The following is a 13,812-nucleotide window of genomic DNA, read 5'->3' as shown; positions in this document are numbered from 1 at the left end:
CCTGGGGACCAATCAGAGGGCGTTCCCCCCGGGCTCGCTGTTCGCTGGAGCGCGGGCCGAGCTGAACACGCGTCTCGGTCCCCTTCTGCGCTTCCTTCCCAGAGACGATGCAAATGCACTTTCACCCCTGGTCAAGGGGTCAGCCGTAGATCTCGGCCGGAGCCCCTCGCCCATCTCCTGCCCCCAGCAGGCCAGCTCCAGTGCCCAGCCGTCCCCCCGCCTGTCCCCGGGCCACGCCGTGGGGTCCCCGTGTCCCTCCGTGTCGGTGTGACCACGCTCAGCGCACGGCGAGCAACCCGCTCCCGAGCTGGCGCTGGCGCTCAGGCCCCGTGCGAGCGGGCGATCCCCGCAGGGACCGGTGTCCCCGCCGCTGCGCGCCCCGCCCCGCGCCCCTTGTCCCGCCCCGCACCCCGCCCCGCGTGCCCGCCTCCCAGCCCCGCTCCATTTCCGGGCCGGGCAGGCCGAGCGCACCGCGCGCAGGGCTGGGCGTCATGGCCGCGCCCGGGGGTGGCGTGCAGGGCTCCCTGCTGCGGCTGCAGGAGTGCCTGTCGGCCGCCGACCGCTGCGGCGCCGCGATGGCCGGCTGCCAGCTGCTGCGGGCGCTGGGGCAGGAGTGCGTGCTGAGCGCGGGGCCCGCCGTGCTGGGTGCGTAACTGCCGGCGCGCGCCGGGGCCGGGGCTCCCAGCCCCGCGGTTCTCCCGCCGCGTGCGGGGCCCGGACGTCTGGCCGCGGGTCGTCCCGGTTCCTGCGGCCGTGATGAGGCCCCGCCGCTGTGGCCCCGCGGGGAGCCTCCGCCCGGGAACCTGGGGGTCGCCGTGGGACCCCCCGGCGGGGCGCAGGCCCGGGCTGCGGGCTGGTCGCAGCAGGGGGCGTGCGGGGGGCCGCCGGCGGGTGGTTCTCTCCATGAGGTTTCTCTCTCCCTCCCTGAAATCAGTAAGAACGAGCTTTAAATAAATTAATTTAGTTCAGTGTGGCTGGTCACACTGCTCTTCACACCGGAGGAAACGTTCTAAACGCCGGTTTGTGAGAGTGCCCTCGATCTGTCAACCGCTGCCTCCCGAAGGGGGGAGGACGGGGCGCAGGTGCGTCCTCTCACCGTAACCTGGCCGGCGCTCCGCAGCTGCCAACCCTGTATTCGCCGTTCCCGCTTGTGAGAAACATCGCAGACATGTATCTGCAAAGTCGTGCTGTTCTTTTAACTTTTTAGCAATGCCTGGGTGAGAACTTCTTTCTCTTTGTAGTAAAAGTGCCTTTGTGGTTGTTAGCACTTTTAAAATAGATCACTGCTCGAAAACGTCTATGATATTCCTTTAAAAAAAAAAAGCAGAACTTCTCCATGGTGTGTCCTCTCAGTTAAAAGATAGGTGAGATTTTCTCCCTAAGAGGTCTTTGCTGAATGTAGCGGAGAAATAATGTAAACAGCACCTTAAACAAGATGCTACATAGTATGTGTATATTGTCAAGGATATAGCAATGGGAGGGGAATTTAAAAACTAACTTTCTACCTTCAGGGTTAGAACTCTTTTTTTTAAATATGATTTATTGATTTCAGAGTGAGGAAGGGAAACGGAGAGAGAGAAACATCGATGGTGAGAGTCATTGATCAGCTGCCTCCTGCACCCCCCCCCATTGGGGAAGAGCCCACAATCTGGGCCTGGGCCCTGAATGGGAATGAATGAACCTTGACCTCCTGGTTCACAGGTCAGGCCGCACCACTGACCCTCGCTGGCCGGGCTCTAAGTTAGAATTCTTTACTGTTCCTTTAGTAACTTGTTTGCAACGCAGGTCCAAGTTTACTCTCAACATTCAGTGTATGTCCTTTCACCTGAGAGGTTAGAGAGGCGCGTATTAGTTTTCTTCTGCTGCTGTCAAATTGAGTGGTTTGAAACAGCACAGGTTATCCATACGGTTCTGTAATCAGGCTAAACCCAGATCTCACCAGGCTAAACCCACGGTGCCGGGCAGAGCCACTTTAGTTCCTGAAGGCTTTGGGGGAGAATTTATTTTCCATTCAGGTTTTTAAGCAGAATTCAGGTCCCTGACCTTCTAGGACTGAGGTCCCTTTTTTCTTGCTGACGTTCCTTGCTCCTAGAAGCCACCCACATTTCTTCTACCACTGGCCCCCTTCCTCCATCCTTAAAGCCTGTAATAGAGGTCAAGTAACTCTCCTCTTGGGATCTCCCCTGCTCTTCCGTCTTCTCGCGTCTCTTCTTCCTCCCCTCACCGGTGGGGGCTCATTCCTGTGATTGCACTGGGCCCACCAGATGATCCAGGATACTCTCCCCATTTTAACGTCAGCAGATTAACAACCTTAAATCCATTTGCAACCTAAATTTCCCTTGGCCTTGTAGAGTTGGCAAATTTACGGGAGTGACATACCCACCCATCCCATCCCGGTGGAGCACCATCTAGAATTTCCTGTTCTCCTGTCTACATACAGCAGCCTTGGGTTAGCCTATTGTCACTTAAAAAAGCTGAACTGAGAAACCTGCACTCCCTTTAGGGTGGGTTTAGGGAGTGCTCCCTGGTAGTAGCTCTCTTACCTTGTGTGTGTTTTCCCTCCAGCATTACAGACTTCCTTAGTTTTCTCCAAGGATTTCGGCGTGCTCGTATTTGTTCGGAAGTCGCTTAGCCTTGATGAAGTAAGTTGAGAATTTTCCTTTTGCCTTCCTGGCATGTTCCTTGGCTTAAATCTTACTCCTACTTGCTACAATGCGTCTTTCTTTTATTATTACAGTTTCGTGATTGTCGAGAAGAAGCCCTAAAATTTTTATGTGTTTTCTTAGAAAAAATTGGCCAGAAGATCGCACCGTATTCTCTCGATATTAAGGTAAGGAGGGGCAGGCATACCGCCTTATGCGCCAGCGTTCGCTTTAGTTTGCGGCGTACGTTCAAGTTGGATTTTTATTTTATTTTGTCTCAAGGGTAGGAGTAGCATTTGTAGAGTGCAAATTTACAAAGTTTACCGAGTTCTTCAACGTGCAGCGTGTCATTTTATTGTTACCAAACCTCCGTGCGGTGTTCTTCATCTCCCTAGTTTACGGGTGAGGTTAGCAGGTTAAGAAACTCACCCAGCCTTGGAACTGGCCACCGGGTCGCAGCCCCTCCTCCTCCATTGCCCGGGCCGCTCCGGGGTCGAGCCCCAGCTTTTCTCTGGATTGCTGCAGTTCCCCTTCTTGTCCTTTCTTCTTTCTTTCTTGATACGGCGCAGCAGTGCTGTGGGACGTATAGAAGGAGGAATAGCTTTTCCTTTTGTTTTTTTTATCCTGCTGAGGTCTCCATGGACTTTGTGGGGGTGTTTTTGGCGATTGTTGATATCATTGCCGTCGCACATTGCGGCAGTGTTCTCAGTAATTCTCATCCTGTATGTTTGTATACTCTAGTGTTATTTTAAACAGCTAAATATTAAAATTGTGCTATGTCATATGTTGGTATTGTTCCTCTCCAGAGATGTAGTTTGGGATTTTATTGATTTTTTGTTTGTTGGTATGTCTCCTTTTAAAACCTAGAATACTTGTACCAGCGTTTATACGAAAGATAAAGCTGCTAAGTGTAAAATCCCAGCCCTCGACCTTCTTATTAAGGTAATTTTATATTTCTAAGTGCATGTATTTTATGTTAAACAAATAACTTAAAAAACTGGAAACTGGAGCTTTGGGTGAGGGATGTTGGAGGACAGGCTCGAGTCACACCGGTGTGTGGATACGGTGCACGTGGCCAGCCGTCACCCACCGATACCTTGGCATTTTGTTCTCAGACTCTTCTGGGTAGCAAAAGAAGTATTTGGGGTTTTGAGGAGACTGAAGGGGAAAAATAACTAAGAAATGTACTGCTTCTCCACTAGTTTCATTACCCTTGCTCTTAAAATTACTAAGAATTGCCAAAATTCACCTCATTGTGTTTTCGAGTCTTTTCCTAAAACCTTACCAGGAGAATGGGTCTGTATGTTGTAGTTAAGCCGTCGCTGGGACTCAGTCTCCCTGTCTCTCTCTCGGGGGATCTCTCTTTTTGCATCTCTATTTTAGAATCCCTTTGGGTTCTGCTCGTCCTTCAGTGCCTCCAAGAGAATGGTTCTAGTCCTGTTACTAGTTTCTCAGAAAGTGAAATTAAGTTTACACCGTCTTCCCCTCTGCCACCCCCTCTGTTCTTCCACCACCCACCCGAGCCCCTACCTGCCCAGTCATCTGGCCCTCAGGTGAGTCCGGAGAGGCCAGGCTTAACCCCCTCGAGACGCATGATTCTGGAACTTTGCTGTATGCAGACTTACTTAGGTAGTTGATGCCTTTTTATTATTTTCCTCTCGAGCCAACGCTTGTTTGCATTTTTTTTAGTTACTTCAGACTTTGAGAAGTTCTAGACTCATGGATGAATTTAGAGTTGGGGAATTATTTAACAAATTCTATGGAGAACTTGCATTGAAAACAAAAATACCAGATACAGGTGAGATGCATTTAAATGTTACTTTAAAAGATTTTAACAAGTTAACATTAGGCATTATTAATATAAAACTTAGATTTGTCTCTGCCAAGGAGACAAACAGTTATATGTTTTACAGATGAATCCTTTTTGCTGAAAGTGAACCAAAATGGAAACAAACGATGTGTGAAGACTTCTGCTTATAAAAATCTTAATCTTTACAAAATTACTTCTTTAAATATAAATCTCATCATACATGTCAAATGTGATTTAGTTTATAATACTAGATTTGTATAAGAGTTACTAGGAAAGATTCTAGTACATAAAACTAGATATTTTCTATGTTTTACTTTTGAACTAAATCTCGTTTTCTTATTTGTACATTTTTGTTACTTATTTAAATGTTACTTTAGATCCTTATTTATCTAAAATTTATGTTTCAGTTTTAGAGAAAATATATGAGCTCCTAGGAGTATTAGGGGAAGTTCATCCTAGTGAGATGATAAATAATTCGGAAAAACTGTTCCGGGCTTTTCTTGGTGAGCTTAAGACCCAGGTGTGTAAACGTTACGATACTCGGTTTCCTTAGATTCAGTTGTATTTCTATCTTTTAATGGTATCTCCTTAAAACTTTCTTTTTAGATGACATCAACAGTAAGAGAGCCCAAACTGGCTGTCGTGGCAGGATGTTTGAAGGGATTGTCATCGCTTATGTGTAACTTCACTAAATCCATGGAGGAAGGTATTGCTTGACTTCACTCGATTGTCCTTCTTTATTCAAAAATTAAAGGTCTACAATAAGTTACCCGTTTGCTTTTGGAACTTTTAAACCAGTTTCGGATTCCCAGACAGTTGTGAAAAACAATGCAGAGAGATTCTGTAGGTTCTCACCCAGTTTCAGGTAGTGATGCAGTAGCACAACCAGCATGTTGACGTCGATGAACCTACCGACCTTGTTCAGATTTCACCAGTTTTCTGTGCACACATTTGTGTGCCTGCACTCAGTTCTGTGCAGTTTTATCCTGTGTAGATTTGTGTATGCGCCCCCACAGTCAAGATACCAAACAGTCCATCACCCCACGGATCCTTCCTGCTAACCTTTTTTATTTTTTTGTGTTTTTATTTATTTCAAAGAGAGGAAAGGAGAGGGAGAGAGAGACAGAAACGTCAGTGATGAGAGAGAATCACCCATCTGCTGCCTTCTGCGTGCCCCCCACTGGGGATGGAGCCCGCAACCTGGGCATGTGCTTTGACCGGGAATCAAACCCGAGACCCTTTTGGTCTGAGGGCCGACGCTCCAACCACCGAGCCAAGCCGGCCAGGGCGTTTTGCCTATTTTTTAATTGGATTGTCTGAGTTTTGTTGAGTCGTATGTTAGTTGGCATATACTATGTGTAGAATAAGTGCTTGGGAGTGTTGGGGAAATAGTGACGTGTGGCCTTTTTTAATCCTCTGCAACTCTAAAAGAAGGCAGATAGTGCCCCTTTTGCAGATGAGAAAACTGAGGCTCAGGGGTTTTCTAACAGGTGGTAAGTGAGTTGAAATATAAGTTTACGTCTTTATTATTCCAGGTTTTCTTCTTACTTTACTGAAGTAATAATCGTGCAGCAGTAATAGTAACTTGCAGCTCTCTAGCTGAGTTTGATAATAGAAGGTGTCACTCCTGGGTTTACTCCTGGGGGGGTTCATACAGATGCCAAGCTGCCTGAAATAAAGTTGTTACCTGTGACGTCATTTGTGAGGTTTGTCAGATGATACCAACAAACAGTATAATTTGTAATTTGTAACAGAGTCTTCTTTTTTTCCCTTCCCCAGATCCCAAGACTTCAAAGGAGATTTTTGATTTTGCATTAAAGGCCATTCATCCTCAGGTAGGATTAATATTATTCAGATTCTTTTACAATGGGACTTGTGATTGTCAAACATTGACGGTAAATTTTTTTTTTTTTAATAGATTGATCTGAAGAGATACGCAGTGCCCGTAGGTAAGATTCTATATTTAATGAGGTAGAATGTTTCAGGTTATTAATGTCTTTAGTAAACTTTTACTTACTTAAGTTACAAATGAAAATAAATGTGGCCCTAGGGCTGATACCTGGATACCCTGAGCATGAGGCTGACTCACAATAAGCAGCTGGTCTAAGGGGGCGGGGTGGGGAGGGGAGGAGGGGAGACGAGGGGAAGTTTTTGGAGACTTGGTGTTTAGCATGCACATTATGGTTGAGATGGTCACACCTAGATTACATGATGTAAACAATTACTTCAGAGCATATTTTAGGGCATACAGATGGTTTGCTCCTATGCCTGAACTTTGTTTTGGGGTAACCGGCCGCGTCGAGGGCCTGTTGATTCAGTGCGGGGTGGCGGTCAGACTCCGGTCAGGCCCCTTGGTGTGATGAACTCCTCAGGCCCCTTAGGCCACTGCAGTGTGATGACGGCGGGTCTTCGCGAACCCAGTTTTAATTTTGACACATGCTGAGGCTTTCTTAGTTCCCTGTGGTGCCTTTCGTGGTCCTGTTCTAATACAGTGGTATTTGCACTTGCAGCCGGCTTGTGCCTGTTCACGCTGCACGCGTCTCAGTTTAGCACCTGCCTTCTGGACGACTACGGCTCTGTATTTGAAGTACTGTCAAGGTGGTGTAGCCACACGAACGTAGAAGTGAAAAAAACTGCGCTTCCCGCTCTAGAATCTTTTCTGAAACAGGTACTAAGATTTAACTTCCATTTTAAAATATTTTTTCCAGGTAAAAAATTAAATTCCATTCTTGTGCATGCACATTTGAAAAATAAAGACATTTTTGCTACTATAAATATAACACTTGGAAATAATGCATACAAAGTATGTCGAAAGTATAAAAATAAAAACTTAGAAACATTTTAAATTTATAAACGCCATAGTATGTTCATAAATATAGTTTGTGGCCTTTTTTTTTTTTAAATGAGATGCCTTGTCTTTCTGATTATTAGTTCTCAACTCTATTTTGTGTTGCTAATGAGGCTCCCAGTCTGTTGATTTCTGAGCTTGCTGGCTGCTGGGTGGGCACAGCTCTGTGGTCCTGTGTGTCCCAGATGAGTTCTAAAGATGAACTCAGGGAGACTTCATTCAGAACTTTTTTGGGGGGTTTTGTGCATATGTCTTCCGGTATTTCCCTGGTCCCTTCCAGTTCCATTTTCAGAGAAAAATACAGCACATATAACAGAGCCTCATTTAAGGGAGTGCCTTCTCTGAGCTTGATGGAGACTAATCGAATTGAACCAGTGGTTCTTTATGAGTTAAGTGGTTGTATGGAACTAAAACACAGTAACGATTTCTAATTAAACGATTCTAGCCTTTCTCATTGGCATAGAATGCTTTGTTTTGCCACCATAAATCTTTTAAAAGTAAGCATTATGCAATTGCAGGTTTCTCTTTTGGTGGCAAAAGACGCAGACAGGCATAAAAGCAAGCTGCAGTACTTCATGGAGCAGTTCTACGGCATCATCAGGAACGCGGACGCGAGCCCCAAGGACCTGTCCATCGCCATTCGCGGATACGGGCTGTTCGCAGGAGTATGGCTCCTTCGCTTGCTCTCTCCAGCTTGGTTTCCTTTGGGTGTCTAAAGGAATATAATGTGTTGCATTTTTAAAGCATCTCATACTTGTGACGATTCTCTTGCCATTTGCTTTACCGTTAACTTGTATTTTCAGTGTCTGCTGTTACTAGGATTCTGTGCCTGTGTTATCTAACGCCCTCCTGCCTCCCCTCCGAGCTTCCAGGAGTCTTCCAGCTTTGGATTTAGTGCTCAGTCTCCTGTCTTGGCTGACTGGCCTCACGGGGCTGGGACAACATGTTATCCGCCCTCGACACCTACTCTCTAAATAGCTTAGAATACAGTTGAAAACCTAGACGTTTTGTGTATGAATGAATGTTTAGAATGTATAAGATGCACCGTATTTCCCATCAATTCTCCATTAGAAAGCTTTTCGGTATTTAGTTTGTAACCACGGCTTAATAAGACACCTTGAATATCACTATTTCAATACTGATGACATGGATAAAGGTTTACATTTTCCTTTCCTACAGTCTTGCAAGGTTATAAACGCAAAAGACGTCGACCTCATGTACGTGGAGCTCATCCAGCGCTGCAAGCAGCTGTTCCTCACCCAGGTGGGCGCCGACGACGACCATGTGTACCAGATGCCCAGCTTCCTGCAGTCCATTGCCAGCGTCTTGCTTTACCTTGATGCAGTAAGTGGAGCAATCCATTAAACTGAGCATGATTTGCTTACTCTCAGCTCTGCAGGAACTCGATGGAGTCGTGTGGATTGTATGCACTCGGTACAGGCCTCATTATGATCAAGGTGACGTTTTTAATTAGCATTTTGTGCCAACAGGATTATAGTCATGAAACTTCAGGGAAAATGATCTGTTGCTCTTTCTGCTTTTCTAAACAGTTAAGACTGCTGCTCGGGATAAAATTTCATCTTTAGCATCATCCGGACAGTTTTTCTCTGATTTTTAGAAATGTGATCACAATACTAATTGTTAAATTTATCAGTAGATGGAGATAACAAACCGAGTTTTTCATTGGTCTAGTAGGTGTCTGACTGGGCTGCGTTTACTTTGAATATTTATATTCCCGTATTTATTTATTTTCTCCCCTAACCTGTAGTTTGCTCTCTGTTTCTGGCAGGTGCCTGAGGTGTATACTTCAGTCCTGGAGCACCTCTTGGTGGTGCAGATAGACAGCTTCCCACAGTATAGTCCAAAAATGCAGGCGGTGTGCTCCAGAGCCGTCGTGAAAGTTTTCCTCGCCCTGGCAGAGAAAGGGCCCGTTCTCTGGAATTGCATTAGCACCGTGGGTGAGTTATGATGCCTGACGTGTTATACGATGTAGATGAAGAACTTCCGGCCACCAGGTGTTTTTGTATCTTTGGATGCCTCTCGGAGAAATCCTAATATTTTGGTGGACCAAAGTCTCCTTTTTCTGTGCTTTTTTTGAATCTTTTTTTTTTTTTAATTCCTCTTCCTTGTCCTTCTGAATCTTAGTCCAGATTTTAAAATGAGAGATTTTAACAGACTGAGAGAAAAAAATTGAGAAGTAAAGTTATGTTAAAAAAAGCAGTGGCTGTCCTTTCTGCTGAGTATTTGGTTGTATCTTTCATTGTTTTCTTCATTTTTGTTTCCGTTTTCTTTTTTCAGTGTATCAGAGTTTAATCAGAATATGTTCCAAAGCAGTGGTCCTTCAAACGGTAAGTTCTGAATCGAATGTTTTGGAAATCGGTCCTTCATCACTGGAAGTTGGACATGTTGCCGGGGCCTGTGATCTGTAGATACGTATCAGTGGCCCTTTTTGTCGCTGGCCGCGCCTCACAGTTTGGGAAGTGTCGGAGGAAATACCTCTGTATTTCTTCAGGCAAATAAACTCCTAAGCTGTGAAACTCCTTAAACATAAATTTACTCTCATGTACACATTTTTACAAAAAGAGGACGTTTTCTCTCTTGAAATTTTAGGACAAAATACTTAGATATATTACGGGACCCGTAGCTTATTACCTGGTTACAGGAAAGAGCGTGAACAGCAATAGACGTGTCTAAGAAAGTGAGGTGACTGCCTTATAACACGTCCCAGGGATATTAGCACATCACTATGTTAGTCCCAGGTAGGAGAATCATGACTATTTTTAGCTTGCTTTTTTTTTTTAAAAAAAAAAATGTATTTAATTGATTTTAGAGAGAGGGAGGGAGAGAGAGAGAAACGTCAACGATGAGAGAGAGTCATTGATCAGCTGCCCCCCAATGGGGATCAAGCCTGAAACCCGGGCATGTGCCCTGTCTGGGAATCGAACCCGCAACCTCTTGGATCCTGGGTCGACGCTCAACCAACTGAGCCACACCAGCCGGGCCCAGCTTCCCTTTTTATTATGCTCGCATGATATACGGCCTTCTTCAGTCGTGTTATAGTCTCCCACTGGTAGCTGTTTCAGCTTAGAAAGTCCTGAAAATCAGAGCGTTCTGGCAGCCAGGCTTGTTTTGCGGCTTCATTAGAAAGTACAGGTACGATTGCTGTCTCCTGTCCAGGGTGCTGAGTCTGAATCAGAAGAGTATCGTGCATCGGGGGAGGTGAGGACCGGCAAGTGGAAAGTGCCCACATACAAAGACTATCTGGATCTTTTTAGAAGTCTTCTGAGCTGTGACCAGATGATGGTAAAGTGACGATTTTAAAGCCCTTAAATACCCTTGTTCCTCTTTATTAGCCTGCATAGTTTATACACTTAAGACTTAGTTTATTTCAGAAATATATTTTACTGACTTTCAATCGTTTATTTAAAAAGTACCGCAAGTAATACAAAATCAAATCAGTGTAAGTTAGGATAAAGTGAAACTAGGAAAAGGTAAATTAAAAGGAACAGAATTATTGGTGGTCAGTGTAGCGGAGGAATATTTCAGAAAAAAAAAAAGTGATGGAAAGCTTATAACCCCTCTGCGAATGGAAGGCCCGAGGAAGAAGGGGCTGCCTTTGCCCCCCGGGTCAAGTGGTAAGAGGACAGAGGGGAAGAAAACCGGTGTGAATGTCCTCAGTTTCCCTGTGAGACAGGCTCCCCCTTGCAGCGTTGGTGCCCCACCAGCCAGCACTGCCGGTGGCGCCTCCACCCCGCAACAGGGTCACCTGGAAGCTGAGGCCGTAAAGAAAGAATAAAAGCAGAGGTGTTCCTGCTCTTCAAAAAAAAAAAAAAAAAAAACTAAATTAGAGAACTCATTTAAAATTATTTACTGAGCCCACATTTTAGTGTAGTATGGTTGATGCTGTTTTCCCAATAGAGCCAACCAAAAGCATAACAGTATTATCTCCGTGAAGAGCTGTTCTCTTATCTGTTAAAGGTGAAGAAAATCCAATTGATTTAATAACTCTGAAGGAGATTGGTGCACAGCTACTGTTTCTGTCACCTCTGGTTAGAGTAATGCCTCCTGCCTGGTGTGTTTCTAGCAGGTGTTTTTAAGCAGGTTTTGTCCGTAGATGATTTCTATCCTGTGAAGAATCTCAGGAGTTTTCAGTTGTTTTCTTATTGAGGTAAAGTGGCAGTGTTAGTCATTTTACCTAAACCATTTCTTTCTTATATGATGATAGATAGCCCGGTATTTTGAGGACAAGTTCATAGAATATTTGACCAAGTAAAGGCCAAGTAACTGGCTTATGTTTTTGGAATTGTAAATAGTTTCACTTTTAAAGAAATGATAGATTATGCTTCTGAATCCATCCTGAGGATAGGTACGTATTTATCTAGATGTATGTACGTGTGAGTGTACATATGTTGTGTGTGTATAGTATACATCTGTATACACACAGACACACACAAATTAATTGGGGGAAATGCTTCGATCAGGATTGGCCTAAATCTTCTCACTGCTATGCACTTAGTGTTTGTGATATGACCGGATAAGTAGTATTATCTGACCAAATTGGTACTGTCCCCGTAATTTAGGAAGGTGTGTACAGTGTGAGCTTGTAAACTTCCAGATATACCTGTTAGGGTTTGCACAGCATTTTTCATACCTGAATATGCATGTACACCTCTGTGTGTTTTAATGCTTGCTTAGTACTCATTTTGATACATTTATGCACAAAATCTTGTTTGTGTGTTTTTTAAAGGATTGTCTTTCACTAGACGAAGCTCTTTCCTTTGGGGATTCCTCCCTTCAAAGACTGAATCGTTTGCTGTATGATGAGTTTGTAAAATCTATTCTGAAGATTGTTGACAAATTGGATCTTACGCTAATAAAACAAAATGTTGGGGAACAAGAGGTTAGAATTTTTGTCACTAATGATTTTGCAGCATTTTTCATACCTGAATATGCATGTACACCTCTGTGTGTTTTAATGCTTGCTTAGTACTCATTTTGTGAAAAATTGTATACAGGCTCGTTTATTAATTTCTTGGCAGCAGTCAAGAGTCACATCCTATTTTGTGCAGAGGTGGCTTTGTAGTAGGGCAAGGAGACCAGGGATTCCTCTTGCTTGCAGCTCAGGAAACTCTGAGCTCGGGGTGCACAGTATTAAATGTGCTCTTGAGAGAGTAGAATATAGACAATAGGCAGAAAAGGACCCAGTTTTCATGGCTTTAGGCTGCTTGCTGGGAGCTGCTCTGCTCTTAGCTGAGGTGTTTTAAACAAAGCACTGGTGGGCCCGGTGATTTTAGGGGGGTTGGGGACTAGATTTTGCTTGTTAGAGTTAGTGCCTGTGTGTGGTACCGTGAAGTTAGACACGAGGCAACGGGGCGGGTATGCAGAGGATAGTCCAGGAGGCAGGAAAGGCCGTTTGTCTGTCGCAGGGACCTCATTGCATTCGTAATGCTCAAATTTGTGTGCCGGTTGATGGGCACACCAGTGTGTGTTTTATCGCTTTTTATGCTTTGTGTATGTTGAAAATAATTTTATTAAAAAACTTGCCAGAAGGCCTTTTGCGGAGCTGTGTCGGCCAACACACCTGCTGTTCAGAGCGCGCCTGCCGCGTCCCTGTGGCCGGGGTCCCCCTCGCACTCGCTTTTCCTCCCTTTCTGCTCCCCCTTTCCCTCCCTGTCTGCTCCCCCTTTCCCTCCCTGTCTGCTCCCCCTTTCCCTCCCTCTCTGCTCCCCCTTTCCCTCCCTGTCTGCTCCCCCTTTCCCTCCCTGTCTGCTCCCGCTTTCCCTCCCTCTCTGCTCCCGCTTTCCCTCCCTTTCTGCTCCCCCTTTCCCTCCCTGTCTGCTCCCGCTTTCCCTCCCTCTCTGCTCCCCCTTTCCCTCCCTGTCTGCTCCCGCTTTCCCTCCCTCTCTGCTCCCCCTTTCCCTCCCTGTCTGCTCCCGCTTTCCCTCCCTTTCTGCTCCCCCTTTCCCTCCCTGTCTGCTCCCGCTTTCCCTCCCTCTCTGCTCCCACTTTCCCTCCCTCTCTGCTCCCGCTTTCCCTCCCTTTCTGCTCCCCCTTTCCCTCCCTGTCTGCTCCCGCTTTCCCTCCCTCTCTGCTCCCCCTTTCCCTCCCTTCCCGCTCGCTCCAGCAGGCCAGCCGTCGCCCAGGTGAGCACTTCCCAGGGAAAGCGCCCCCCGGCCTTGGCCCCTGCGCAGTGTCCAGCGCTTCCCCGGGGTCCGGGGTCCATCGCACAGACCTCACGTGTAACTCAGCAGTGAGCTGCGGCTGCTTAACGCTGTTAACTAGGCTGCTTCTCAGCGTGAAGCTTCTGGCTCAGGGTGGGTCCTGTCCAGGAACCGCCAGTTCTGAGGTCCTCCCTCTGCCGTGGCCTCGCTGCTGGGCCTTGAAGGAATGATGCTCCTCCCTTTGTGTTTTTGTACCTGTCTCAGTTTTCTCTCTCTCCCATGCACCCTGTTAGAGAAGACGGGGCGTTTTCTGTGCGTCCCGTCATTTTTCTCGGGCCATGAGCTCTGAGG

The 13,812-nt window shown here is 46.1% G+C and overlaps 1 protein-coding gene across 1 annotated transcript in view; it reads left to right on the top strand.

The window, feature by feature from the left end:
- The first annotated feature begins 431 nt into the window (after nt 1-431).
- Nucleotides 432-13,812, top strand: part of PRKDC (protein kinase, DNA-activated, catalytic subunit) — an 85,494-nt gene continuing 72,113 nt past the window's right edge. Inside the window, exons 1-16 of the mRNA XM_081116280.1 lie at nt 432-645; nt 2,566-2,642; nt 2,738-2,830; nt 3,510-3,584; nt 4,332-4,440; nt 4,860-4,972; nt 5,059-5,158; nt 6,232-6,287; nt 6,371-6,401; nt 6,963-7,120; nt 7,819-7,965; nt 8,480-8,644; nt 9,090-9,258; nt 9,599-9,648; nt 10,478-10,603; nt 12,048-12,200. Of these exons, the coding sequence (XP_080972406.1) occupies nt 492-645; nt 2,566-2,642; nt 2,738-2,830; nt 3,510-3,584; nt 4,332-4,440; nt 4,860-4,972; nt 5,059-5,158; nt 6,232-6,287; nt 6,371-6,401; nt 6,963-7,120; nt 7,819-7,965; nt 8,480-8,644; nt 9,090-9,258; nt 9,599-9,648; nt 10,478-10,603; nt 12,048-12,200 (1,776 nt within the window). The 5' untranslated portion in view covers nt 432-491. The remainder of the gene's footprint in view (nt 646-2,565; nt 2,643-2,737; nt 2,831-3,509; nt 3,585-4,331; nt 4,441-4,859; nt 4,973-5,058; nt 5,159-6,231; nt 6,288-6,370; nt 6,402-6,962; nt 7,121-7,818; nt 7,966-8,479; nt 8,645-9,089; nt 9,259-9,598; nt 9,649-10,477; nt 10,604-12,047; nt 12,201-13,812) is intronic.

This window comes from Miniopterus schreibersii, assembly GCF_964146895.1.
Source record: "Miniopterus schreibersii genome assembly, chromosome: 17".
Classification (NCBI taxonomy): domain Eukaryota; kingdom Metazoa; phylum Chordata; class Mammalia; order Chiroptera; family Miniopteridae; genus Miniopterus; species Miniopterus schreibersii.
Note: the sequence above shows the minus strand (reverse complement) of the source record. Positions and strands in the feature narration are given on the sequence as shown.